Genomic DNA, 27,951 nt, shown 5'->3' with positions numbered 1-27,951 from the left:
GGGCACCTGCCCACCCTGGAGCCTGCACTCCCCTCTGCTCACCAGCCCCACTGGCTGTTGGCCCCCAAGCAAGCCAGGCCGCTCCTTGTTAGGGCCTCTGTATTTGGCCATCTCTTTTCCTGGAGGGTTTACATCTTGGGTCATACGTAGTCTGTCTTCTCAGAGAGACCTTTCTGACCACCCAGCTGGGTCGTCCCTGTTCCCATCATAACGCTTAAACAAGCTCCTGACTTTGTTTTCTTTGTTATCTGAAAGAACTCGTTTGTTGGCATCTCCCCAACTAGAACAAATGTTTATTGAGTATCTGATATATAGCGGGACTACGTTACCCACTGGGGAAATAGCAGTGAAAAAATACACAACGTTTCTTTCATGGGAAAACCCAGTGGATGAAGCTAATGATAAGTTTTCACACATACATACACACACACGTGTGTGCACACACTCGGCGCATGCACACACGCACACACACGCAGATGCACACACACAGTACAGGCTTGGCAATCTGGTAGTGATAGGGATTTGTCTTAATCTGCTGGGCAGTCACAGCAGAATACCACAGACTGGGTGATTTAACAGTGGAGATTTCTTACAGTTCTGCAGGCTGCAGGTCTGAGCTCAGGGCACCTGTGTGGTCGGGTCTGGTGGGAACCCTCTTCCAAGTTGCAGATGGCCACCTTCTCGCTGTGAGCTCACATGGAGGAGGATAGAGCTGGTGTCTGTTCTGTTTCTTATAAGGGCCCCCGTTCTATGGGGTCAGAGCCTCAGCCTTGTGACCACTCAATCTTAAGAGCCTCCTTTTAGGCCTTTTCTCCAGGACAGCTGTGCGGGGATTAGGCTTCAGCCTGACAATTTTGTTGAACAAATGAAAACCTAACAGTTCAGCTCCTGGCCATTGTGAAGACCGGTCAGCTGAGTGCCAGGGAAGACCAGGGTCTGCGATTGCTCTTCTGGGCAGGCTGGTCGCTTCCAAGCAGGTGACTCCTTGGTGGAATCTTGAATGAAATGAAGAACTGAGTCTCCCATGCTGATTTTGGGGGAAGAACTTCCTCGCCAAAGCGAATGAAATTTCATGCTCAGGTGTTTAGTCCGCCTGTGCAGTGGAGGCCCAAGGTGGGCATCTCTCTGTCTTGACTTCCGTGTTGACCATCTGTTTTCTCAGGGAAGGATTTGCCCCTTATAGTGGTCACTTGTGATGGCCTGTGTGTTCTGCCATGTTTATCTGTGAATCTCTAGGCTGCAAACACCGTCTTCACTGTGAGTTCTTTCCAGTTACTCTTGCCTTTCAGTATTGCAGACTCCTCTCCATGTTCCCCTTCAAACATCCTTCTGCTCTTGGCCCTTTCCTCCAGGTTCTGACTTGAACTTCCACGAGGAAACTCTAACATTGCTCTGAATTTACAGATTAGTTTGAGCCCAAGGATCCCTTTGTGATATGTGAACATTGTCTCCATCTCCGTGTATTTATGTTTACTTCAACATCTGTCAAAACAGTTTTGTAACTTTTTCAGAAAGGCAGCTCTCATGGCATTTTATGATGTTATTTTTGTCGTGACGGCTGTTGAAAATGATTATTGATCTCTGTTGCAGCTAAGGACAAATCTGAGAAAATATTCGCCCTCGCTTTTGTAAAGCTCATGCGCTATGATGGGACCACCCTGAGGGACGGGGAGCACGATCTGATTGTCTACAAGGTACGTTCTTCTTTCTGTTGGTGTGATGCTGTTGATGTTGACTGCTTCAAGCCTCTTTGGGCTTCCTGGCCTGAGTGGACATCTCCCATCTTTGTGGCAACAGTGCTCTCTAGCAACTTTTAATTCTGAAAATGAACATTTCAGATGACCAGATTTTTAGCTGTTCCTAAGGGGAGATGTTTGTTTGTTTTAGTCGCTAAGTCATGTCTGACTCTTAGTGACACCATGGATACCAGGTTCCTCTGTCCATGAGATTCTCCAGCAAAAATACTGCAGTGGGCTGCCGTTTCCTTCTCCAGTGGATCTTCCTGACCCAGGGATTGAACCTGCATCTCTTACATCTCCTGCATTGGCAGGCACATTCTTTACCACTCGAGCCACCTGGGAAGCCCATAATAACACATTAGATTCTGTTTAAAAAAATGCTCTGTGAGTGTGAATTCATCTAGAGGGACAGGGAAATATTAAAAATAAGCAGTTTAGCACAGGATCTCAGTTCAATATTATGGCTGTTTTTTTCCTATTATTATTATTTTTTGACCGTGCAGCATGTGGGATCTTAGTTCCCTGACAAGAGATCAAACCCATGCCCCCTGCAGTGGAAGTGAGGTGTCCTAACCACTGGGTCACTGGGGAGGTCCCCTGCTCAATATTATTTAGCAAATTAGTCGGGAAAATAATTTAGACAAGAATAGACACATGTAGACGTGTAACTGTAGGCTTCCCTGGTGGCTCAGTGGTAAAGAATCTACTTGCAATGCAGCAGATGCAGGTTCAATCCCTGGGTTGGGAAGATCCCCTAGAGAAGAAAATGGCATCCCACTCCAGTATTCTTGCTTGGAAAATCCCATGGACAGAGGAGCCTGGTGAGGTACAGTGCACGAGGTTGCAGACGAGTCGCACACAGCTTAGCAGCTAAACAGCAGCGACATGTGTAACCGGATCACTTTGTCGTGTGCCTGTAAGTAAGCACAGCGCTGGCAGCCAACTGTCCTCCAATAGAAAACATTAAAAAATTAAGTAAACTGTTTAGGAAATAATAGAGAACAAATGTCATGATGGTTCAAAGGATTAAGAATCACAAGGGGGTAGAAAAAATTGCCTGGGGCCATGAGTCGCGTGTGACCTGTGGCGGCCTTAAACCCGCAGGCGGAAGCGAAGAAGCTGGAGGACGCGGGCACGTACCTGAGCCTGCCCTCCACCAAGGCCGAGCTGGAGGAGAAGGGCCACTCGGCCACAGGCAAGAGCATGCAGAGCCTCGGGAGCTGCACCATCAGCAAGGACTCCTTCCAGATTTCCACGCTCGTGTGCTCCACCAAGCTGACCCAGAACGGTGGGTGTGGGGCGTGGAGAGCTGCACGCCTCTCCGCATGTTTTTTCCTTCTGCCGCCTCTTTCTCGTGCTCCCTGCTGGATGCAGGAGGCTTCCCCAGGTGCCTGACTCCTACCCATGAGCCCTTCATTGCTCTGTGACGGCCTGTGTGGATGCTGATGACGGGGAAAGAGGGCGGGGCTGACGGCCCTTCTGCTTTGAAACTCACATTCTGCTTTTACCCTAAGGATGAACCTCAAAGTGATGGATTTACTTTTTCTTAAAAAATTATCCATCTACGTATCTAGATATCTATTTGTTTGGCTGTCCTGGATCTTAGTTGCCGCATGTGGGATCTAGTTCCCTGACCAGGAATTGAACCCAGGTCCCTTGCACTGGGAGTGCCGAGTCTCAACCACTGAACCACTGGGGACGTCCCTGAATATACTTTTGAAAAAGAATTTTGGCCAAGAGAAGGTAGCATGGCATAAAGCAAAGTCTGCATAATTGGGAGTCAGACCAATGCCCCAGGCTTGAACCCTGGGAATGACCTTGAACTAGGGTCCCCAAGCTAGTGTTCCTCATCTGTGTCCTGGTTATATGCCTATCTCCTAGGACTCTATGAGGGCTATGGGAGGTGTAGGGTGTGAGACTCCACCCTCTTGGGTCTTCCCCTCTCCTCTTTGTTCATTGAAATAATTACCAGTTACGTTTACTTTTAAAAGCTGCTGTTGATAACATTTCTAGTCCCCCCGACGGGGAGATAAGGCGCCCCTTGCTGAAGCATTCACACCAAAGCACGGTCTTAAGGCAGCATCAGATGGTGCCCGGCTTCCCTGCTCTGGCGGCGAGGCTCCTTGGCCTCGTCCCCACTGCTCGCAGCCTCCCTGCATTGTGGCCGCCCGGCCGGGGGCCACTTCTGATTCCGAGTATACCATCTGGTTGAGGCAGAGACCCCTCTGCACAGACCCTACACTGAATAATCCAGCTTCCCAAATGTGACCGTCTCACAACTGTGCGGAGTACCTTCATGTTCTCTTGAAAGTCAGCTTGAAAATCCAATTTTTCCCTCTTAGCCACCTGATATGGATTTTGATTATTAATGTCTGTTGTTGTCATGAATTGTGTCCCAGGGGTTGTCCTTAAAGCTGGGGCCCAAGGGACAGTCATCGTTTGGACTTTAACAGGATAATCAAGGGCCAAAAGTAGCCCATATTCTGGAAGCCCCTGCTTGGTAGCGGAGGGTGCACTGGGGTGGGGTATGTGGGCCCCATTTAGACTTTCCCCGCCTGCTGTCTCCGCCTGGTTGTACTGGGCTCTATAAGCTTTGTTTCTCGCCATTTGTCTCAGGAGTAAATTGGGACCGGCTGCGGGGTGGGGCGGGGCGGGGTGGGGTGTGGAGGATGTGTGGCAGAGAGTAGCATGGCACTCAGATGCTTGAAGGCCATTTGGATACATCTTTCTAACAATACCTTCTTACCACGGTTTGCCTGGTGCATTTTGAATTCTCCCAGCCTGGGGTCCTGCTCTGAGCAGGTGAAAACCCTGCCCAGGGGCATTGGGTTCCCTGCATGCCTGGGGAAGGGTAGGTTATGTGCAGGCACTTTGCAAGTTTAATTCCCCGGGAAAGATGCCACTGGCAGGTTGGGCGTGGGTTTGAGCCTGGGTTATAGCGAGTATGACCCCATAGGTCACATGTCACCCTGGATACAGCCTTCACAGTCCATTCGCTCGATGACCAGCTACTCCTTCTAGATAGCAGCTCCCAACCTTATTGGCAGCAGGGACCAGTTTTGTGAAAGACAGTTTTTCCACGGACTGGGGGTAGAGGGCTGGGTGGGATGGTTTTGGGGTGATTCAAGCACATCACACTTATTGTGCACCTTATTTCTGTGGTTGCTGCATCAGCTCCACCTCAGATCATCAGGCATTGGATTCCAGAGGTGGGGGACTCCTATTCTAGGGCCTCTTTGAACTCAGGGCAGCCTCTCTCATGGAGTACTTTAGCTTCTGCTGTGTCGTGGCATCTTCACTGCATCATAAGCCACCCTCTTACCTATGGGTCATATTCCAGAAGCATGTTTGGAAGCTGTTATTTGCAATTTGAAAATGTTTCCCCATTAAACAGTGTTCTGAATAGCAGGTAGGTTGGGCCCACCCACAGAATCCTCCTTAACCCTCATGTCCCTGGAGAAGAGGACTGCGAACCAGGATATTCTCAAGGTATTAAGTCACAGTAATTTCCCAGGGAGATGCGTCTCACTGTCTCTGACTTCCTGACTCTTCGAGTTCCACCAGTCTCAGGGTAGTCCTCTGCCTGGGACTGAGGGCAGGGCACCCTGGCTTCCGCAGCGGCTGTTGCTGGGCAACCAGGAAATTGCAGCTCTCAGCGATGCAGCTTACTGAGAGCCAGGGGGACCCGTCTTTTGTTGTTCATTTCACACCAGCCAGCGATGCCTCTTCTCGGGATGGTGGCTTGTCAGGTGTGTGAGATGGAGTTGCCCCAGTTGGCGTTGAGTCCCAGATTCTCATTTGAGGGAGTCATTTTTCCGAGACCATGATTTGTTCCTGCGAAGGTCCGATACTTAGGGAAAAGGAGTGGCTGCATTACTCATCGAGATTTGTATGAAATGTCTCTGTTCTCAGCACTATGCTGGATGCTGTGGGAGAGAGCAGACAAAGCAGGAGATGTGGTTCCTCTCCTGAATCAGCTTACTGCCGAGTAAGAAACAGAGAAATCCTGACACAGAGTGTTGTTACAGGCCAGACTGCAGTGGCTACTGGGGATTGAGAGAGCGCTGGGCACCTAGGGGCTGGTCAAGCTCCCCCTCCTCAAAGGTGTTCTCAGAAAGATACAGCTGGGCCAATTAGCAGTTTGCAGACACCTTTGAGGAGGGGGAGCTTGGCCAGCTCCCTAGGTCCCTGCTCTCTCTGACCTCTCTCATTTCCCAACATCTCAAGGGCTTCCCTTGTGGTTCAGATGGTAAAGAATCTGCCTGCAGTTCAGGAGAGCCGGGTTCCAACCCTAGGTCCGGAAGATCCCCTGGAAGAGGGCATGGCAACCCACTCTAGTATTCTTGCCTGGAGAATCCCATGGACAGAGGAGCCTGGGGGGCTACAGACCATAGGGTCACAAAGAGCCAGACACGACTGAATGACTAACATGATGATCTTTTCTCAAAAGAACAATGTAGAGGTGAACCTCAGCCTCCTTCTAATCCAAAGTGCCACTAACTTTGCTTGAACGGATTCAGATTATTAACTAGCCTCTGTTTAAAAAAAAATGCTGGTAATTCTTATGAGGTAGAAAGCTCCCTTTGGAGAAGGCAATGGCACCCCACTCCAGTACTCTTGCCTGAAAAATCCCATGGGCGGAGGGGCCTGGTAGGCTGCAGTCCATGGGCTCGCGAAGAGTCGGATTTGACTGAGCGACTTCATTTTCACTTTTCACTTTCATGCATTGGAGAAGGAAATGGCAACCCACTCCAGTGTTCTTGCCTGGAGAATCCCAGGGACGGGGGAGCCTGGTGGGCTGCTGTCTATGGGATTGCACAGAGTTGGACACGACTGAAGCGGCTTAGCAGCAGCAGCAACAGCAGAAAGCTCCCTTAACCCCAGGACTGAGAGCATGACTGAGCAGGATGTAGCCTTTCTCATGACTTCCCTTTTGATTAGAAATTAAAATGTGTCAGCTTTCTTGATGGATGACTAAAATGTTCATCTCTTTGATGGATGGCTGCTGCAGGTCTTCCTGCTGGCCATCATGCTAAGTGCTTTTTCCATGTCTTACTATTTAATTCTTGCACCAACCCTGTGACTCAGGGAACCATGCACCCATTGTTCAGATAGGAAAACTGAGGTGAAGGTACTTGTCCAAGGTCATAAAGCGGTTCTTGCTGCTGTTGAGTTGCGCAGTCATGTCTGTTTGTGACCCCATGGACTGCAGCATGCCAGGCTTCCCTGTCCTTCATCATCTCCTGGAACTTGCTCAAACTCATGTCTATTGAGTTGGTGATGCCATTGAACCATCTAATCCTCTGTCATCCCCTTCTCCTCCTGCCTTCAATCTTTTCCACCATCAATGTCTTTTCTAATGAGTCAGTTCTTCACATCAGAAGGCCAAAGTTTTGGAGCTTCAGCTTCAGCATCAGTCCCTCCAATGAATATTCAGGATTGATTTCCTTTAGGAATAACTGGTTTGATCTCCTTGCTGTCCAAGGGATTCTCAAGAGTCTTCTCCAACACCACACTTCAAAAGCGTCAATTCTTTGGTGCTCAGCCCTCTTTATGGTCCAACTCTCAGCATGGCCCAACTGATGCTTGAACCTATGCTATTCCAAATACACTAGGATGTCCCCCTGCATTTTCCTGTTTGTAACGCTTACCTTCAACACCTGTGCTTGGGTGAGGCCATATAAATGAGAATGTGTGTTTGGTGCTTATCACCTTTTATGTGGTTTGACCTTTATGGAGTTTCCCTGATTGCTCAGATGGTAATGCAGAAGACCTGGGTTTGATCCCTGGGTCAGGAAGATCCCCTGGAGGAGGGCATGGCTACCCACTCCAGTATTCTTGCCTGACAGTAATGCAGGAGACCTGGGTTCGATCCCTGGCTTGGGAAAGTCCCCTGGAGGAGGGCATAGCTTCCCACTCCAGTATTCTTGCCTGGGAAACCGCAGGAACAGAGGAGGTTGGCAGGCTACAGTTCATGGGGTTGCAAAGACTCTGACATGACTGAGCGACTGACGCTTTCACATCCTTAAATTATAATTGTCTTGTGTTCACTGAAATTCTACTTTATTGCCAAAATTATGTTTTTCTTTTCAGTATTGACTAGGGTTTTTTTTTTAATAGAGACAGTGTCTGTAGCAGAAGCTCATTCCTGATGAGCATAAACAGTACATTAGATGTGTCTTGCTAGTTGTGTTTCTTCACGTAATGGGATATTAATATGACTTCAAGTGAGAGTTGTGTAGGCCCACGTCTTTTCCTCGAGATGTTTTGGAGTCTGTCTTCATGCCTTAAACAAAATCATTTCTCAACATTGTCTTACACAATGTCTTTAGTCTGCAAAAACCAATGCATTCAACTTGTGGTTTTTCTGTTAGAAAACAAACATAAAGACTCCGGAAAGGCCCAGCCTTGGTGAGGGCGGCAGGCTCAGTACAGCAGTGGCCAGCGTCCTGTCTCCTTCAGGGACTGCCCCCTTGCATTCTCAGCACTGCGTTTGAGTTGGTTATTTTATATCGCATGCCCAGGCCGTCAGTCATGCCCGACTCTTTGCGACCCCTTGGACTGTGGCTCGCTGGGCTCCTCTGTCCACAGGATTTCCCAGGCAAGAATACTGGAGTGGGTTGCCAGTTCCTCCTCCAGGGGATCTTCCCAACCCAGGGACTGAACCCAGATCTCCTGTGTCTCCCCCATTGCAGGCAGTTTCTTTACTGCTGAGCCGTCGGGGAGGCCCGTATTTTATATTATTTTATCTTAAAAAGTAAGAGTCTTATTCTCAAGCAGGGAATAGCCTCTGGGGAGAAGCTGCCAGGAGCGGCTTCGCAGGCCTGCTGCTGCTCTGATTTGCCTTCTTGGAGGTGGAAAGGCTGGTCTTCCTTTCATGGGCTCCTAGCTGCCTTTCTGAAGCTTTTGTTTGTAAATCATTTCATGGTAAATGTAATTGAAAGTAATGAATTCAGCTGCACTGGGCATCAAGGATGCCTCTAGAAAAGTATTGAAATGTTTAGCTGGCGAACATTTCCAAATAGACTTGGTTTTTCTGTTCAAAAAGTGATGTTGGAGACCTGATGTGATGGGTGCATGAGGGGGACCGGGTCCTTGCTGGGAGGAACTGATTGTCATTTCTCGTTTTCAGTGGACCTGCTGGGGCTCCTGAAGTGGCGATCCAACACCAACCTGCTGCAGCAGAACCTGAGGCAGCTGATGAAGGTGGACGGCGGAGAGGTGGTGAAGGTAACACGTAGTCCTAAAGTGTAGGAACAGGGGTCGGTGCGGCCTCCTAGAACAGCCGCGCCTCCAAGACATGGGGGTTCGGTTTCACATTGTGGTGGGAGAGCAGGTCACATGAATGATTTGGTTCCTCGATGCAGATCGAAGGGATGCCCACGCCCTGCTGTAGTCTTTCGAGTGTGTGGTAGCATCGTGTCAGAAAAGCTAGCTACGATATAAAATGGGTAACCAACAGGGACCTCGTGTACAGCACAGGGGACCAAGCTCATTATTTTATAAAAACCTGTAATGGAAAAGAATTTTAAAAACTATAATATATAATATATTATATAATGTATTATGTACAATATATAATACATATATAACATATATGTGTGTTTATATGTACATGGATATATATGTATGACTGAACCACTGTGCTGTACACCTGAAACAAACATATTGTAAATAAACTATACTTCAATAAAAACACCCCCCCGATAAACCTTCCAAAATTAAAAAAAATCATGTCCATACCTTAATTAAAAATACCTTGTTGAGAGAAATGCTGTCACCCTAATCTTCAGTGGTTGGTAACCCTTTTGCAGTAGTCATATCAGAGATCGCTGATCACATCACCACCACAAATATAGCAATGAAGAAGCTGGAAATAACGTGAAAATTATCAAAACGTGACCTAGAGACACCGAGTGAGCGAGTGCTGTTGGAAAAACGGGGCCGATAAACTTGCTGGATCCAGGGTTGTCACAAACCTTGGGGTGGTAAAAACCAGCATGCCTGCCGAGTGTGATGAAACGCGGTCTGCCCGTGTGGGGCTCTGGCTCTGACCCCTTAAACCACTAGTATCTTTGGGATGTTGACGCATGCCTCTAGGAGGACAGTCCTCCTTGGACCCTGGTCGGGGAGGGTGGCCTGGCTTCACTGTGAGGGAAATGGTCTTTGGAATCAACTGAGTCTAGGACTCTGGGTTCTCACTGTGGGGCTACCGTAGTTTGAATAACCTCGTTTAAGCCTTGCTTTCCCTGCCATAGCCTGTGTCTTTGCTGGGCTTCCCTGGTGGCTCAGACAGTAAATAATCTGCCTGCAATGCAGGAGACCTGGGTTCAATCCCTGGGCTGGGAGGATCCCCTGGAGAAGGGAATGGCCACCCACTCTAGTATTCTTGCCTGGAGAATTCTATGGATAGAGGAGGAGCCTGGCAGACTACAGTCCATGGGGTCACAGAGTCGGACACGACTAAGCTACTAACACACGCACTTTCCCTGCTGTAAAATGGACAGGACCAGAGTGCCGTGTTCAGATGACCTTGTGGAGGCTGCGTAAGGTTCTGGCCCTGGGAGGCGGTCCAAGAGTGTCACGATTTATGGTCATCACTGTCCTGCCGTCCTGGCTCTCGACTCACGCAGAAGCCCTGTCGTCGATGTGGAGAACTGCATGGTGTGTCCGTGAAGTCGCAGTCTTCAGTCTTAGCTGCTTTCCCCCTCTGCAGCCTTGGTTTATTTCTTAGCCTCTCACAGAGCAAGCTCTGGAGCAATGCTGGCTGCCCTCCCGAATCTTCACCTGAGATCGGACAGTCAGACTGGTTTGATTGGAGGTCCCTTGGAATGCTCAAATTTGGTCCTTGTTGGCACTTTTGAGTGCCTGTCTGTGGCCACTGGGCTCCACCCGGGCTGGTGGCAGCAGGCTGGCCCCCCTGAGCAGGCTCCCTGCTGCCACGTCTGTGCTGCTGCCTCGTCCCGTACCCTCCGTGAGATGCTTGCGGAGGGAGACAACCTTATCTCTCTAAAAATTAATTACTTCAAATGGTCTCAATTAAACAGCAGTGTGGTTAGCTTCAGTATAAATTAATTCGGTGGCGTCGCTCTCCTGAATTCATTGTATAACCATTCAAACATATCCTTGCTAATCTTCAAAGTTTAATCATCTTTTCCCGGCCCTTGTCTTCTTCTCTGGGCTTGGACAATGTTAATTGTATTTTAAACTTCCCAGGGTTCTATGAATTCCCTAATTCAGATGAACACTGGCTGAATAACTTCACAGCACTTCTTTAAAAGACCCGCAGTTAATGAAATTGTGTCCTCTTTCATTTTGCGGCCCCTGTATCACATCAGGGATTACTTGTATTTCTGTTGAACTTTTGTTACACTGACCAGGGAAAATCTAGAGCCATCTGGTTTTATTGCCTTCCTCTGTTCCTTTTAGCTGATCTATTATCATCTCCTATTGTTCATCCCTGGAGGTGATTTTTCACCTCTCTCGTGACCCTTCCTGTGTCCACTGGAACTGCCCAGGCCTGGAGGACCGGTCTGGCCCTTACCTGGAAGGTTTATTCTTTCCAGTCACCAGCATGTCTTAAATACCCTTAGGCCTAGAGTGGAGAACGGACTCATCTGAGGACCACACAGGGTCCCAGCCTGCATGGGGGGCTGCTTTCCATTATATGGAAGAACATTTATAGGCTGTGCATCTTATTCCACTTATTTAAGACTCCCCTTTTGTATACTTGTAACTTTTTTCTTAAGATTTTTTTTTTTTTTTGGATGTGTACCGTTTTTTTAGGAACTCTTTAGAGGAATTAAAGAACCTCTTGATGAGGGTGAAAGAGGAGAGTGAAAAAGCTGGCTTGAAACTCAACATTAGAAAAACTAAGACCATGGCATTCAGTCCCATCACTTCATGGCAAGTAGAATGGGAGAAAGTGGAAGCAGTGACAAATTTTCTTTTCTTGGGCTCCAAAATCAATGAGGACAGTGACTGCAGCCACGGAATTAAAAGGCACTTGCTCCTTGGAAGAAAAGCTATGACAAATCTAGATAGCATATTAGAAAGCAGAGACATCACTTTGCCAACAAAGGTCCATATAGTCAAAGCTATGATTCTTCCAATAGTCATGGACAGATGTGAGAGTTGGGCCATAAAGAAGACTGAGCGCCACACAATTGATTTTTTTGAATTGGGGTGCTGGAGGAGACACTTGAGAGTCCCTTGGACAGCAAGGAGATCAAAGCAGTCAATCCTAAAGGAAATCAACTCTGAATATTCATTGGAAAGACTGATGCTAAAGCTGAAGCTCCAATACTTTGGCCACCTGATGCAGAGAATCAACTCATTGGACAAGACTCTGATGCTGGGAAAGATTGAGGGCAAGAGGAGAAGGGAGTGGCAGAGGATGAGATGATTAGATGGCATCACGGATTCAATGGCCATGAATTCGTGCAAACTCTGGGAGATAGTGGAGGACTGGGAAGACTGGTGTGCTGTAGTCCATGTGGTCGCAGAGCTGGACACAGCTTAGCAACTGAACAACAGCAACATTTTTTACAGTCTTTATCAACTTTATTATACTATTGCTTCTGTTTTGTCTTTTGGTTTTTTTGGCCTCAAGGCGTGTGTGACCTAAGCTCCCTGATCAGGGATTGAACCTGTACCCATTTGTACTGGAAGATGAGGTCTTAACGACTGGACCACCGGAGAAGTCCCTGTGTATTTGTAACTTTTACTAGAAAGATGACATTGCCTGATAGACTGTTGAAAGTATTTGGTCATTTGGAAAAAGTGACATTGCTTGAAGAAAATATTTGTTCCTATGAAAATGGCGATCGTGGTTTCCAGTGGATGGTCTTGGAGAGAGTGGGAGTCAAAAGCAGCCCTTTCAGGCCTTGGGTGGGGCCCACCCTCAGGACACTCCTGTCCCTGCAGTGCTGCAGCGATCCAGGCCCCGGCCCCTGTTTCTGTGCCATTCATCTGGGTGGGGCGGGTGGACCTATTTCCTCGAACTGTGCCAAGCCAGGGCTTGGCACCTGTTGAGTCTCTTGGCAGGAACATTGGGCTTTTAGCAGATGGCATCAAGTTTTGACCTTTGCAAAGCATTTACAATCTGAAAATGATGGGAAATGATACAAAAGTAATGAAGGTGGTGCAGGATTACATAATTACGGAGTTGACAGAACCACGGATGTCTAGGCCAGAATGCCTCCTGGTCCGGCTGGTCTCATTCCCCTGCCCATTTCTGTGTGACACTTCCTGGCACGGAATAGGGGGTTGGAGGCACAGTGGGACAGAACGAGGATTTTATGCCTGATGGGTCTCGGATTGCTTGCTAGGTCTGGGAGCTTGTCGTCTCTTGGGAAGAAGAGCTTTGTTAGTTGTTCAGTCATGTCTGACTCTGCAACCCCATAGACTGCAGCCCGCTGGGCTCCTCTGTCCATGGACTTCTCCGGGCAAGGATACTGGAGTGGGTAGCCATTCCTTTCTCCAAGGGATCTTCCGGACCCAGGGAGCCATCCCGGGTCTTCTGCACTGCAGGCGGGTTCTTTACCATCTGAGCCACCAGGGAAGAGCTGTGGGACCCTGAATGTGCAAGCTTCCACAGCTTGGGGAACTAAGGGGTGAGCTCTGGTGGGAGGGCAGGTCTTTGGTTTCTCAGTCTCGAGATCCTCTGGGGACATGAGAGGCCCTGGAGTTCTGTGTGTGGGCCGAGCAGCCGAGGAAGACCTGGTCCAGGGATCTCACACAGCCACTCCTCTGTCCTAGCTGTGGGGCTGTCTCACTTACTCCTTGTGTTCTTAATAACCACGTGATCGAGACATAGTTCACATACCAGAAAACACCCTTTTAATTCATACAGTTCACTGGTTTTCAGTATATCCACAAAGTTGTGCAACTACCTGAACGATCTTATTTCAGAACATTTCCATCACCAGAAAAAGAAACCCTGTACCTGTTGGCCATCACTCCACTCTGCCTGCCACCAGCTGTCTTCATAGACTTGACTATTCCAGCTACTTTATGTAAATCGAGTGACAATATATAACATTTTTTCTTATTCTTTTCCTGAGTACAGTGCTTTCCAGGCAGGTGGTGGCATGTATCAGAACTTCATTCCTTTTTCTGTTTAAATAATAAATACTGCACTGTATGGATATGCCACAGTTGATGGGCTTTCCCAGGTGGTGCTCGTGGTAAAGAACCTGCCTGCCAGTGCAGGTGACATAAGAGACAAGGGCTCAATCCTTGGGTCAGAAAGATCCCCTGGAGGAGGAAATGGCTACCCGCTCCAGTACTCTTGCCTGGAGGATCCCGTGGATAGCGAGCCTGGCAGGCTGCAGTTCACGGGGTTGCAAAGAGTCAGACCTAACTGAGGTGACTTAGCATGCAAGCATTCCATTCATTAGGTGATGGACGTTGGGTTGTTCCCACGTTTTGACCATGGTGAATAAAGCTCCTCTGAATATGTGCCCACATTTTTGTGTAGATACACGTTTTCCATTCTTTTGGTTTCACACCCAGGAATGAGATTATTGAGTTGCGTGGTAAATCTACATTTAACTCTCTGATGGATTGTCAGTTGGTTTTCCAAAGCCATTGCCTCATTCTACATTTCTACCAGTATATATATCAGGGCTCCGGTTTCTCTCTGCCTTTCTCATGCTTAACTGTTGTCCATCTGTTTGATGATAGTCACCACGCTCTGGATGAAGTGATAGCTCACCCTGGTTTCAGTGTGCAGATCCATAGTGACTTCACGATGAACATACACGTACTTAATTCCCTTGTATGGTCACTAGTCCACCGTGTGGCATTTTGCCTACCCCACCCACAGGGAACTCATTACTTCCAATGCAGCCTTTTTAGTTCATCTTATACTTCTTTCTAGGGAGAACAGGGGAAGGATTCAAAGATAATTTCTTGTGTGACATAACTTTGAAGTCTCCTAATTTTTTCAAAATTATATTCCTAGTATTTTGTCATTCTATGCTGTAATATTTATTTGGTGACATAGTAGGCTATAATAGGATTTCTAAATTACTGTTACATAAATTAAGCACTTCCTGGCCCCCTGCTCTGTACCCCAGTTTCAGAATCACATAGCACCTGTATTTACAGAAGATCCTTTATTAAACTAGAATTTGTCCCTTTGTGGAACTGCCCACTCGCTAGCTCAGGTCCCACCCAGGGTGAACGGGATAAGTCAGATTCAGTCTTCCTGGGGTTGCTGTTGAACTCCTGGTCTTGGTGAAAACCAGGAGAAGGGTTGGAGAGGTCCCATGGGGGGTGGGGGATGAGCTCTGTGCATTTCCTTGCTGCACATCCTCCACTTAACTTAGGGTGGCTTGTCTTTGTTCTGAATTCGCTCATCTCAGATTTTTGTCACATGTGTGTCGTGGCCGTGAAGAATCAGTAGGTGCTGTTCGGGAAAGCTGGGTGTTGGGAGTTCTGCCAAAGGTGATCGGCTGGGGAGAGTTGGAGAGTTGGTATCGCCTGTTGACTTTTTGTGTCCCTCCAGTTCCTCCAGGACACCTTGGATGCCCTCTTCAACATCATGATGGAGAACTCGGAGAGCGAGACCTTTGATACGTTAGTGTTTGATGCTCTGGTAAGGGACCTTGACTTTGCATCTGCTTAGAAATTACGGGGCTTTCATGTTGCAACCTTTGAAGCTGGGGCGGGAGCCGTCACCGTAACCTTGAAAACGTTTTCAGTTGTAAGCCCAATCAAAGCAAATGAATTGAGAGGTAGAAAGTTTCTTGTAATGTAGTGCTGTAGTTATGGATGTAATTGTCAGCGGAAGAAGAGATAAACTGGCTGGCCAGCCTGTGTCTGAAAATGTTAGTGCCCAGGTGACTCGCACAGAGGTGCAGGTGATTCAGCTGAAGATTCCAAAATGGTTTGCATCTCTTTTGCTAATGAAAATATTAATTTAACAGGTATTTATCATTGGACTAATTGCTGATAGAAAATTTCAGCATTTTAATCCTGTTTTGGAAACCTACATTAAGAAACACTTTAGTGCAACCTTAGCCTACACGTAAGTTGTTTTTTGTTGTTTTAAAACCAGTTCTTCTTTTTGTATCTTTGTTAAGACTCTTTTCCGTGTACTTTTGCCTATGGTTCTACATTTCCCTTCCCCAATGGTGAGTTTCCTGGAATCATTTTTATTACTGTTTTCCTCTTAACAGACCTAAAAATCTTGGAAAAGATAGGGGATGCATTATAGGATTCTGGAATAAATTCTTGTTCTTCTCTACACCTTTCTTTTGTCTTTGAGTTGTTCCCTCTATGTTTGATGAAATGGATAAATGGATACAGAGTGCTTGCCACACTGCAGCTTCCTCACAGCCATTTGATGAATGAATGAATGGATGTGGTCTTGTCTTGAGATTATTGGTTATTTAGTGTGAATATTAATAAAATTCAGTCTTATACTTTTCAATCTATTTCTTCACTCTTTATTTTTTAAGGTTGCAGGTGATTTGTTTATTTTTGCTCTGTTGGATCAAGCTGGATAAAATAATTTTTTTTTTCTTTTAAAGTGGTTTAGTGATGTTTAAAGAGGCAGAATGTTAATGTTGTTCAGATAAAACATCTGCACGTTTGGCAATTATTTTTAAACTTCATCTGGATATTGGCTTTTAATACTCCTACATTTCTTTCTTTTAAAAATTTTTTTCTTTACATAGTTGTTTTTATTGAAGTGGCATTGATTTGAAAGGTGGTGTTAGTTTCAGGTTTACAGCAGAGTGATTCAGTTATGTGTGTGTGTATAATATATACATATATTCCTTTTCAGATTCTTTTTGCTCTTTAAAGAGTTCCTCTCCTCTGTTCCAGAAGCTTCAGCTCTGACTAACTAGGATTCTGACTCCCCACCCAGCTGTTCTGCACTCACCTAGCTGCTCCCTACCTGGCCCCCTCTCGGGTCCCTGGGAGTAGGGCTCCCAGGGGAAGGTGTGGAGCCTGGTGTCAAGGCCACAGCCCTGGGACTTGCTGCCACGGCTTGTGTTACCACGGTCACTTGCAAACTTAGGTTGCTTCGCGTCTCTGAGCTTCAGCCTTCTTATCTGCACAACAGCACGGTTGTAGGTTTTCTTGAGAATTTTAATAAGTTCTTAACGTGTCAAGTGTTTGGAATAATCCATGGCACTTAGCACCAAGCAGTAGTTATATTCCGTTATTATTAGAATTATTAGGGCGAGTTCCTCGTTCTCTCACAGTGGGATTTATTGGCACTGATTCAGACTGTTTTCTGTGTGAGCTGCAGTGAAAAAGAAAGGTTTAATATTTTAAAGAACATTTCACTTAGATTCCTTAGAAATGATTCCCTTTTAGGGCCAGGAACTTGAATCGAAGTTCCCATCTGTGTCTTGCCCCTACTTAGGTCAGAACCTGTTGTCCCTGGCTGCGGGAACTCAAGGTCAGCGGGCCTGTCCCTGGGTCTCGGACTCTTCTGTATCTTCAGTAGTGCTTGTTTATTGTAGGGCTGCTGGTGGAGCCCCACGTGGCCAGGAAGCAGGGGTGTCCTCAGGCACACAGGGCAAGCTGTGACAAGCTTGCTGCTTGCTGGCTAATCAACCTTTGTTTAAGACCTTCAGTTCTCTCTGTGGAGAAGCCCAGTTGGCCCGCACTTCAGACCTGCAGACTGCTGGTCGGGTGGCACCATCTCGCTATAGCAACCAAAAGGAGTCAGTGCAGGGTTCGGGGGGGGCCTGAATGCTGCTCTGGGTCCCATGTGACCTCCTGCTGTGTCACTGCCACCATCCTCCTTTACTGAAACTGGGCCCAACAACTGTTCTCAGATTAGAGTTTTTACTTTCATTTTAGAAAGTCAGAACGGTGGCAAGGTCACCGTGCTGCAGGCCAGGTCCTCTTTCTGGCGTCCCCTTGCCCTTATTCTCAAAGGGGGAAGCATACCTGGGGAGCATTGGGCAGGTTAGTCCATGGAAGACACAGAAAGTACCATCTTACTGTTAAGTTACAACAGGATGGAGCCAAGAATCCGTATCCTCTCATCCAGTCTGTCATCTGCAGAAAAATTTTTAATTTCGGAAAATAAGTGTTCTTATCTTGTTTTGACTAACCAGCAACCCCAAGTGGTTCTTCAGCCGTTGGAATCTGAGCATTTCGCCTTGAAATGCCAGAGGAGATAATTGAGGTTCACGCAGTTCTAACGCAATCAGGAAGGCTGCCTCTGCCCTAATGAAGTGTTTGCAGCGTTCTCCAGCCCAGGGGACATTCTAGTACCAAGCATCATCACAAACAGTCTCTCCCCTCCCCTGCTTGGGGGGGAGGTGGGTGGAGGCTTAGATTAGATTCCCATCCAGGCAGTTTCTTTACCTCTTTCCTTTGATAAATGTTGAGATCTGGAGCCTTTCTTTGCAAACAACTCTGAGAAGAAATTAACGAAGACTAGAGGCAATGGGTGTTACTTCTTAGCTTTCTAAGTCACAGAGCAGGTGCTTGCTGTATGGGTGGTTCACGGGGCAGAGTGACCGGGGCTGGTCCAAGCCAGGAGGGAGGGAGGCGTCAGCTTTTGGGACGGTTCTTCCCCAAAACCAGCAGGACGTGCTCCTTCTGTGCACAGACCTGCCTTTCCCGGAGCTGGTTCGGGCCTCCTCCCCACTGAACCGATGCCCCATTGGTCTGGTCCTCTCACCAGTTTGGTCTTTCTATAGTTACAAGTGGTGTGACGGGTGTGGATTCGGGTCCTGTGACTTCCTGATTTATTTTCTGATTCTGGGCCATGCTTTCCTTCTTTTTGTTCTTTCCTTTGACTGAACTTTTGGAAGGATTTCCAAAATCTGTTTCTATGGAATGAATGTGAAAAGTGAAAGCGTCAGTCGGTCAGTCATGTCTGACTCTTTGCGACCCCATGGACTGTAGCCCACCAGGCTCCTCTTATCCATGGGATTCTCTGGGCGAGAATACTGGAGTGGGTAGTCATTCCCTTCTCCAGATGGAATGTATATTTCTTGGGCTATCAGTAGGGTTTAAGAGAACAGGGTGTGTGGGGCTGTCAGTTTGGGAAAGTATGTTTTTAAACTGGGTGAAACAGCTTTTATGCCCGGACTTGAGAGGCTCTGCCAGGCCTCGAGAACCATCACAAGACTTGTAAGGGTAGATACCTTCCCAGGGTCGGGACCAGGGGAACCTAACGGGAGGGGATCTTTCTGGCCTCACTTCTTCAGGACACACTGCCAGGAAGGCTCCTGTGACAGCATTGTGAGGTTTCTTGAGTTCTTCATCTTGATCAGTGTTAGAAATGATTTCACATCCACTCAGTCGCACCACAGCCTTTTTATTGTGATTTATCAGTAAAATCGTTTCTCTTAGGTTCTTCCGAGGTCATCCACGAGCCAAGTTTCAGTTGCTCTTATGAGTGACTTGTACTAATCTCAAATAACAAGCTGGTGCACACTGGCTCCTAACTTTACGAGAAGAGCTGTCAGTACCTTGGCGGGTTGTTGTTGCTGTTGTTGTTGTTTTTTATGAATATTTAAAAGCCAGAAGGAATTCTTGTTGATTACTGAAAAAGTTAGGGGGTGGAGACGTTTGGTTTGGGGGTAATTTTGTTGGTTGTTGTCATACAAGTTTTACATGTGTTGCTAGTTTTTGAAGTTACAGTGTAGCCAAACGCACCACAAGCTGAAAATACACTGAAGTGATTTAATTATTCCTTTATGATTTAAAAGGCTTGACTTGAAGATTATTAGTTTATGGGCCAGTAGTTGGCTCTGTGGTAGAGAACCTGTCTGCCAATGCAGGAGGTGTGAGTTCAGTCTCTGGGTTGGGAAGATCCCCTGGAGGAGGAAATGGCAATCCACTCCAGTATTCTTGCCTGGGAAATCCCATGGACAGAGGAGCCTGGCATACTACTGTCCATGGGGTCATGAAGAGTCAGACATGACTGAGCGTACATGCATAGAGGTAGAAAATGTAGACATTTGGACAGAATTAAAAACTGATTATTACTCTTACTGCCTCTATCATTTGAAAATAGCACTCAATTGAAAAAAAAGAGCATTATGAAAACAGATATGTCTGTAAAGAAAACCCCTTTGATTTTGTTGTTGAGCATTGGAATGCTAGATCACCCACCGAGTCCTGGGCTTCTCCATCTGCAAATTAGGGGTAAAACTGAACACTTGTCATACAGTGTTGCTGTGGAGAATAAATTATATAATACTCTTAAATGCTTAGGAGGACATCTAAAACTTAGAAAATGCTTGTTAAATGCTCAGATCTCGCTCCTCTGAGAGTTGTTTTATGGGTCACTTTTAATCTGTTTCGAATACATTTCACAAATATGCACATACTGATAATTTGTGAACCCAGCTAAAAAGAACCCAAATATCCACTTGTATATTTCTGCCCCAGTTAAGAAATGAGATACTGTAGTCGTCTGAATTTGTTGATGTGTGTTTCCGTTCCAAACAGGAAGCTGACGAAAGTTTTGCGGAACTATGTGGACAATGCCGAGAAGCCGGGAATAAGTGACCAGCTGTATAAAGCCATGAAGGCTTTAGAGTACATCTTCAAGTTCATCGTGCGTTCCCGGATCCTGTTCAACCAGTGCGTGTCCCTGTGCCAGCTCTCCAGAGGGCTGGGAGGAGACTCTTTTCTTCCTTCCTTCCTTCCTTCCTGCGTCTTCTCCCTTCCCCTGCCTCGTTCTTCTTTGCCTCTCTCTCCTCCTCCCCTTCCTTTCCCTGCGGTCTAGCAGAACATGGCAGTTAACAGACAGCAATTCTGGGCTGGAGCTGTCCACGCTCACCCTAACTGCTCCCCAGTGGAGTAAAAGGCAAGCTCTCTGAGTTTGAGTCTTGAGCCCTGAGTCTGAACTGTATGCCTGTGAGTCAAACATTGTCTCCTGAAAGCATTGGCATTTTGTCCGACACAGTACAGACTGAACACCCAGAGTTCTACAGTTCTTTTCAGTGTTATTTTACAGAGGAAAAAAACCCCTTGAAGAACACACAAAATTAAAACAAGCCACATCAACAATAATAAACAGCAAGGTAAATTAACTCACCTGGGAAGGTGGTGGGGCTTCCGCCCTCTTTCCTTCAACTAGAATCATGTTTTGTTTCTGGAGAGAGGTTCCTATACACGAAATGGCCTTGTGCATGGACATTCAGTGTTTTAACTTAGGGATGTGTTTCATGGATTATCTGGGCAAATTTATGAGTTGTTTTCAAACTTTAAAGTGGATTGGGGTATTTCCGATCCACTTTAAAATAATGACTTCATCATTTTATAGAGAACATTAGTGTTTTTTCCTAGATATCTATAGATGAAAGAATGGGGCTAAAATAAATGAGGTTTCAGTCGGTCCACAACGTTTAGCTCTGAATGCAGAGAGGAGAAGCAGGGGTAGGTGGGACGCTGGGGCGTTGAAGCCGACTCCCGCTGCTGCTGTTTGCGGAGGCTCCTGCTTAGGGTGCCCTACAGTGGGTGATGCTGCTCCTTGTCAGTTATGGGAGGGTGATATTCTTGTGTGAGTCCGAAACACAGAGATGGAGTTTAAGAATCAGTGTCCCTCTGATTCACAGAGTACATGTCGCCTTTAAAAGCACAGCCCTCTTGAAATGTATCAGTGAATATGGGGAATTGAGGGAGTGTGGACCCAAGTCGGTACCTCCTTATTGACTCTTCATTTTGTTGGCCTGAAGTTGGCTTTCCAGAACAGCCAGGGAGAGAGGGGAGGTATTCACGAACCAGTCTCGTGTACCCTGTGGGGCACGTAAGCCAGAGGAGCAGGAGACTGTGTGTAGAGCTGTAAGAGTCACAAACGGGGTGGTGCCCTCCACTGATCAGTGGCCACAGCCCCTGTGTTACTGGACAAGGATGGCCTGTGCTGTGGTCATTCTACGGTTCCTGTGAGTTCAGACCCGTGGTTTGAGGCCGTCATGCTCTGCTCCTTGACTGAAGAATACACTCTTTTACTTTGCTTATCATGGATAGGTGTGAATCTTGATGAGGGTCACGAAGCTTTCTGTTTTTGTCAGGGTGAAACCTGTTGATGATTTTCTCACTGTCAAGGTGTGAAAGATGACTAAGAAAGTAGGGTGTTTTTTTTTCTCTGTATTTTATCATATTTTTCAGTAAAATTGCTTCTACAAAAAGGAACTTTTTGGAAGCCCATGGTAGAGACCTAACAAAAGCAGAAGATATTAAGAAGAGATGGCAAAAATACACAGAAGAACTGTACAAAAAAGATCTTCACGACCTAGATAATCATGATGGTGTGATCACTGACCTAGAGCCAGACATCCTGGAATGTGAAGTCAAGTGGGCCTTAGAAAGCATCACTACGAACAAAGCTAGTGGAGGTGATGGAATTCCAGTTGAGCTATTCCAAATCCTAAAAGATGATGCTGTGAAAGTGCTGCACTCAATATGCCAGCAAATTTGGAAAACTCAGCAGTGGCCACAGGATTGGAAAAGATCAGTTTTCATTCCAATCCCAAAGAAAGGCAATGCCAAAGAATGCTCAAACTACCGCACAGTTGCACTCATCTCACACGCTAGTAAAGTAATGCTCAAAATTCTCCAAGCCAGGCTTCAGCAGTATGTGAACCGTGAACTTCACGGTTTTAGAAAAGGCAGAGGAACCAGAGATCAAATTTCCAACATCTGCTGGATCATGGAAAAAGCAAGAGAGTTCCAGAAAAGCATCTATTTCTGCTTTATTGACTATGCCAAAGCCTTTGACTGTATGGATCACAATAAACTGTGGAAAATTCTGAAAGAGATGGGGATACCAGACCATCTGATCTGCCTCTTGAGAAATTTGTATGCAGGTCAGGAAGCAACAGTTAGAACTGGACATGGAACAACAGACTGGTTCCAAATAGGAAAAGGAGTTCGTCAAGGCTGTATATTGTCACCCTGCTTATTTAACTTATATGCAGAGTACATCATGAGAAATGCTGGACTGGAAGAAGCACAAGCTGGAATCAAGATTGCCAGGAGAAATAACAATAACCTCAGATATGCAGATGACACCACCCTTATGGCAGAAAGTGAAGAGGAACTCAAAAGCCTCTTAATGAAAGTGAAAGTGGAGAGTGAAAAAGTTGGCTTAAAGCTCAACATTCAGAAAACGAAGATATGGCATCCGGTCCCATCACTTCATGGGAAATAGATGGGGAAACAGTGGAAACAGGGCTGACTTTATTTTTCTGGGCTCCAAAATCACTGCAGATGGTGACTGTAGCCATGAAATTAAAAGACGCTTACTCCTTGGAAGGAAAGTTATGACCAACCTAGATAGCATATTAAAAAGCAGAGACATTACTTTGCCAACAAAGGTCCATCTAGTCAAGGCTATGGTTTTTCCTGTGGTCATGTATGGATGTGAGAGTTGGACTGTGAAGAAGGCTGAGCGCCAAAGAATTGATGCTTTTGAAGTGTCGTGTTAGAGAAGACTCTTGAGAGTCCCTTGGACTGCAAGGAGATCCAACCAGTCCATTCTGAAGATCAGTCCTGGGATTTCTTTGGAAGGAATGATGCTAAAGCTGAAACTCCAGTACTTTGGCCACCTCATGCAAAGAGTTGACTCATTGGAAAAGACTGATGCTGGGAAGGATTGGGGGCATGAGGAGAAGGGGACGACAGAGGATGAGATGGCTGGATGGCATCACTGACTCGATGGATGTGAGTCTGAGTGAACTCTGGGAGTTGGTGATGGACAGGGAGGCCTGGCGTGCTGCGATTCATGGGGTCGCAAAGAGTCGGACACGACTGAGCGACTGATCTGATCTGGTCTTGCTTTTATTTAGAGGCTTCCCTGGTGGCTCAGATGGTAAAGAATCTGCCTGCAATGCAGGAGACCCAGGTCTGATCCTTGGGTTGGGAAGATCCCCTGGAGAAGGGAATGGCTACCCACTCCAGTATTCTTGCCTGGAGAATTCCATGGATGGTGGAGCCTGGTGGGCTACGGTCCATGGGGTTGCAGAAGAGTCAGACAAAATCTTGCTTTTATATGTGTCCCACTAATTTTAAATCTTTGATTACTCTAAAATAACATCGACACTAAGGTGAGAGGATGAACTTGAAAGAGTGGAACAATCAGGTGGTGTGGATTATGTCATGTTTTATGTGAAAAAATTTTCATCATGTACAATTTGTGATCAGTATGGCCCTGGGTCAGGGATTCATTGATGCCCGGCATCTCCTTTTCAAACACACTGCTGATTTTCCTTCTCATTCAGAGATTAATAATGAAAAGAAAGGTATGTTCAAGGTCAGTGTGTTCCTGCTATTGTTGTAAATGCTATAATCTTTTACAAAATAATGCTGCTTAGAAAAGATTGGGGTCACCCAAGTGGACCAGTGGCAAATTGTTTCTCTCTGTTTCTCCTTAATCTCTTTCAGCCTGAAAATACAAATGGTGTGCGATCTTGGGACCATGGTCTTGTAAATAGCACTGAGTTTGATTGATCTTCTTGGGGTAGCAGTATGACTGGCTACATGTTAGAGAAACAGATGAGGTTCGCTTGTTTCCCTAACATGGCGTGGAACCCAGAGGAAGAGTCTGGAGCTTGTGCACTTGGTCTCTGCTTACTTATTTCATCCTTGGCTCCTTCTATCTCTCTGCCCCACTGTCCTTAGGAATCTCTGTCTGTCTCATGGCCCCAAAGTGGCTCCTGCTCCTCCTGGTGTCAAGACCTCACTGCAGGCTGCAGAGAAGGCAAAGTGGATGTCAACAGCTCTTTCAGTTACTTTCCTTAAGGAACATTGTCCCCACTGCCTACAGTGGGTCATGTGCTTCCCTCCTATTGGCCATCCTAGATGCAAGGGAGATGGGAAAGAATTTATTGATGCTGGTGGCTCAGATGGTAAAGCGTCTGCTCACAATGCAGGAGACCTGGGTTCGATCCCTGGGTCAGGAAGATCCCCTGGAGAAGGAAATGGCAACCCACTCCAGTACTCTTGCCTGGAGAATCCCATGGACAGAGGAGCCTGGTAGGCTCCAGCCCATGGGGTGGCAAAGAGTCAGACACGACTGAATGACTTCACTTTTCAACAAAATCAGATTTCCTTTAGTAAAGTAGTGAAGGAGAAGTATATATTGAATGGGCATTGACACTCTTTCTCATACCTTTAATCAGGAATTCCTGTTACCTGCCAGCGTAATATCCCTAACTTATCTCAGGTTAGTAACGCAGTGCAGTGGGTACAGAAGTGTCCAACTCTTTGCAACCCCCTGGACTGTAGCCCACCAGGGTCCTCTGTCTGTGGAATTTTCCAGGTAATAATAGTGGAGTGGGTTGCATTTCCTGTTCCAGAGGATCTTCCCGACCCAGGGATCGAACCTGCATCTCCTGCATTGGCACAGGGATTCTTTACCACTGCGCCACCTGGGAAGCCCAAGCCCCAGCTTTGTAAATCCCATGTAATTAGGCCCCTGACAGCCTTTCTTCCTCGTTAGTTTTGGGGTCACTCTGTGAGACTCCGGTCTCCACTCTCTCTTTGACTTTGAGCCACTGAGCCCTAAGTGTCGCACAAGGGTGATTCAGTCCTATTGTGTCATGGAAATGGAGCGGAATACTGAACAGACCCTTGCCCGCGGCCTCGGCAGTGCCTTATGTCTGGACAGCCTTAGGAATGCCTTTGTTTTGGCCCTCGGCCACTCGGTGTTGGCAGAGACCATGGTCCTGGTGCCAGCCTTTTTCCTGGAGTTGGGGGAGCCAGGCTTGATCCCCAGATGAGTCTCTCTGCTGGGTTCATGTGTTTGTGAAGAGCTGAGGCCGTTCAGGACACAAAGTGCCAAGAGTTGAGAAGGCCAGCAGAGCAGTTGCCAGAAGACTTCACGAACCTTCCAGGATCCTTGTCCTGATATCCCTGACCTCATCTCACCAGACACTGTCCCACCAGAATCCTTCCTTTCCAAGAGCCTAATGGGCTTTGGAGCCCTGACTGTCCCAGACTTTTAAAGTATATTGACCTTAGTTTCTCTCTAGTTTCTTAAATGTGTATCTTGGCCGCCTTTATGATTCTTGAGGGCAGACAAGGACATATGTTCCTCTCAGAGCCTAGAACACAGTTGTAGTTGCATTGTATAAATATGATAGTGCTTAAATTTCAATCTGTAGTCTGAGATTTCTGAGAAGAATCTATGATAGGAAAAAAGAAACCAGGATGTTGAAATCACAGACATGGGGCTAAAGTCTCTCAATTGTTTCCTGTCCTCAAATACCCTCCACCCTGAGACCCATTTTGGTAGTCTTCATTGTCTTCATTACATTGACATGAAATAACATTCCTATTGTGTATATACTGTTTAGGGGAAAAGCCGTCCTGTGTCCCGCCCAGTTTTCCGGGATGTTTGATTCCTAACAAGTTCTGAGCAACTCTGACGCATGGTTTTTTCAGGGGTGAGGGAGAAAGCAAACTCAGGTTCCCGTTTTCTTACCTGCAAAGCATCTATTACCTTGAGAGAAAAACAGTTGTGCTCACAGCTGGAATCAAGTGTGTTTTTCTATTTGCAGTTGAAATAAACTTCGGAGGTCTTTTGTTTTTCTTCTCCTTTCAAACAGGTATGCTGTGCTTTCACATAATGTAGTAGCTTTGTAAAATTCCACGTTGACAGTAATTACTCTTCTGGAGAAGGAAGGGGTGAAACATTGGAGATGAAGATACTGAAACTAATCCTTGTCACCCCACTTGCTTTCTCACTATACAAATCCATACTTTGTTTGTTTGTTTAGAGATGAGAACAGCATTTTTAAAACTCTGGTCCAAAGACATTTGGTTCTTGGGGAAGCCACGGAGAGACTCCTGACAGCCAGGGGCACTTCTCCGCTGGTTTGGCTTGTCTGTGCTTCCTGTGTAGGTGGATCACATTGGCTGGAAAGCCGGAAAACAGACGCAGCCTGCATGAGGCTGTCTGAATCCAGTCACTGAAGCTGGTTATTGCTGCCTGCTGCCTGTCTCACCTGGTGTTAGCTTCCTGAATAGTTAGTCGTTGATCATGAATAAGTTGTAGACCCGTCATTTTGCTATCATTTCCTCGGCCACAATTGTAGGATGTGGTTAATAAACAAAGGTCAAGCTGTTCCTTGTTAATGGATACTTAACGTTTAAATAGAGCGAGGTATGATGACTAGGCTTTGTCTGTGTATTTACCAGTCGCCCTCTGAGTCCTTTCCTCTTACCCACCTCAGTGTGGGGTGAACAAGGGACTCTTGGTTTATTCGTCTCTAGAGACCTTGCCTTCCTTACAGAAAGGGGCTCCAAAGTGCTTGCTGTAAAATACTGCCATATATATCTTTTAAATGGTGGTTGGCAGCAGAGGAATTAATAATTAAATTTTCATTCTTGAGGGATTCCTAGTGGAATATTAAATATAAGAAAGACCCATGAATTGATTGTACCTTGTAGATTTTGAAGCTGTATTATTGGGGGCATGCAGATTTAGAACTGTGATCTCTTTGTTGTGAACTTACTGCTTAATGTGAAAAGGTTCCCTTTATCTTTTGGTTAGTATTTTCGCAGAATACCATTTCCCATTCTTTTACTTTCAGCCTTCCTGTGTTCTTATATTTAAGGTGTGTCTCTTATACACAATATAGAGCTGTTTTTTTTTTTTTATCCAGTGTAAAAATCCTTTTAATTTACTATTAATACACTCAGGTAACATATTAAGTTTATTTCAATTGTCTTTCTATTAATTTTGTTTTGCTCATCTATATTATGCTTTTTTCTGCCTTCTTTAGTACCAATCAAAATGTTCTTTTCCTCGTCCCATTTTCTGTCTCTTGTGTTATTATTGTCATGCATTTCAAGTCTACAAATACCCTAAACTTCATAAAGCATTGCTATTATTGTTTTGTATAGTCGGCATTCATTCGGTATGTTTTATACTTATCGTTGTTTTTCGATCTTTCTTTTAATTTTATGTTTCTCTATAGAATTATTTTCCTTCAGTGTAGAGGAATCATGTAGCGTTTCTTTTGGTATAAGTCTGATGCGGGGTTTTTTTTAAATGAAAATTGTTGGTTTCATTTTTGTTTTTGAAGGATGTTTTCATTTAATAGAGAATTCTAGATTGACAGCTGTTTTCTCCTTGTAGGTGTTATTTTCTCTTTCGGTTTCCATCATTTCTGGTGAGAAGTCAACTTTCAGACTTACTGCTACATCTTTGAAGCTAATGGTATCTTTAACAACTGTTTTCTAGCTATGTTTGCCATTTTTCTCTTTTTTT

At 46.1% G+C, this 27,951-nt stretch overlaps 1 protein-coding gene across 2 annotated transcripts in view; it reads left to right on the top strand.

Annotated features, from left to right (window-relative positions):
- DOCK1 (dedicator of cytokinesis 1) overlaps nucleotides 1–27,951 on the top strand; it is a 554,660-nt gene that overhangs the window by 98,445 nt on the left and 428,264 nt on the right. For both annotated transcript variants that reach the window (XM_027528650.1, XM_027528651.1), the window contains exons 17-22: nucleotides 1,591–1,694; nucleotides 2,844–3,027; nucleotides 8,872–8,969; nucleotides 15,253–15,342; nucleotides 15,674–15,774; nucleotides 20,181–20,315. In XM_027528650.1, coding sequence (XP_027384451.1) covers nucleotides 1,591–1,694; nucleotides 2,844–3,027; nucleotides 8,872–8,969; nucleotides 15,253–15,342; nucleotides 15,674–15,774; nucleotides 20,181–20,315 — 712 coding nt within the window. The remainder of the gene's footprint in view (nucleotides 1–1,590; nucleotides 1,695–2,843; nucleotides 3,028–8,871; nucleotides 8,970–15,252; nucleotides 15,343–15,673; nucleotides 15,775–20,180; nucleotides 20,316–27,951) is intronic.

The sequence above is a fragment of the Bos indicus x Bos taurus genome, chromosome 26 (genome assembly GCF_003369695.1).
Source record: "Bos indicus x Bos taurus breed Angus x Brahman F1 hybrid chromosome 26, Bos_hybrid_MaternalHap_v2.0, whole genome shotgun sequence".
Taxonomy (NCBI): Eukaryota; Metazoa; Chordata; class Mammalia; order Artiodactyla; family Bovidae; genus Bos; species Bos indicus x Bos taurus.
The sequence above is the reverse complement of the archived record's forward strand: the minus strand, read 5'-3'. Positions and strand labels throughout refer to the sequence as shown.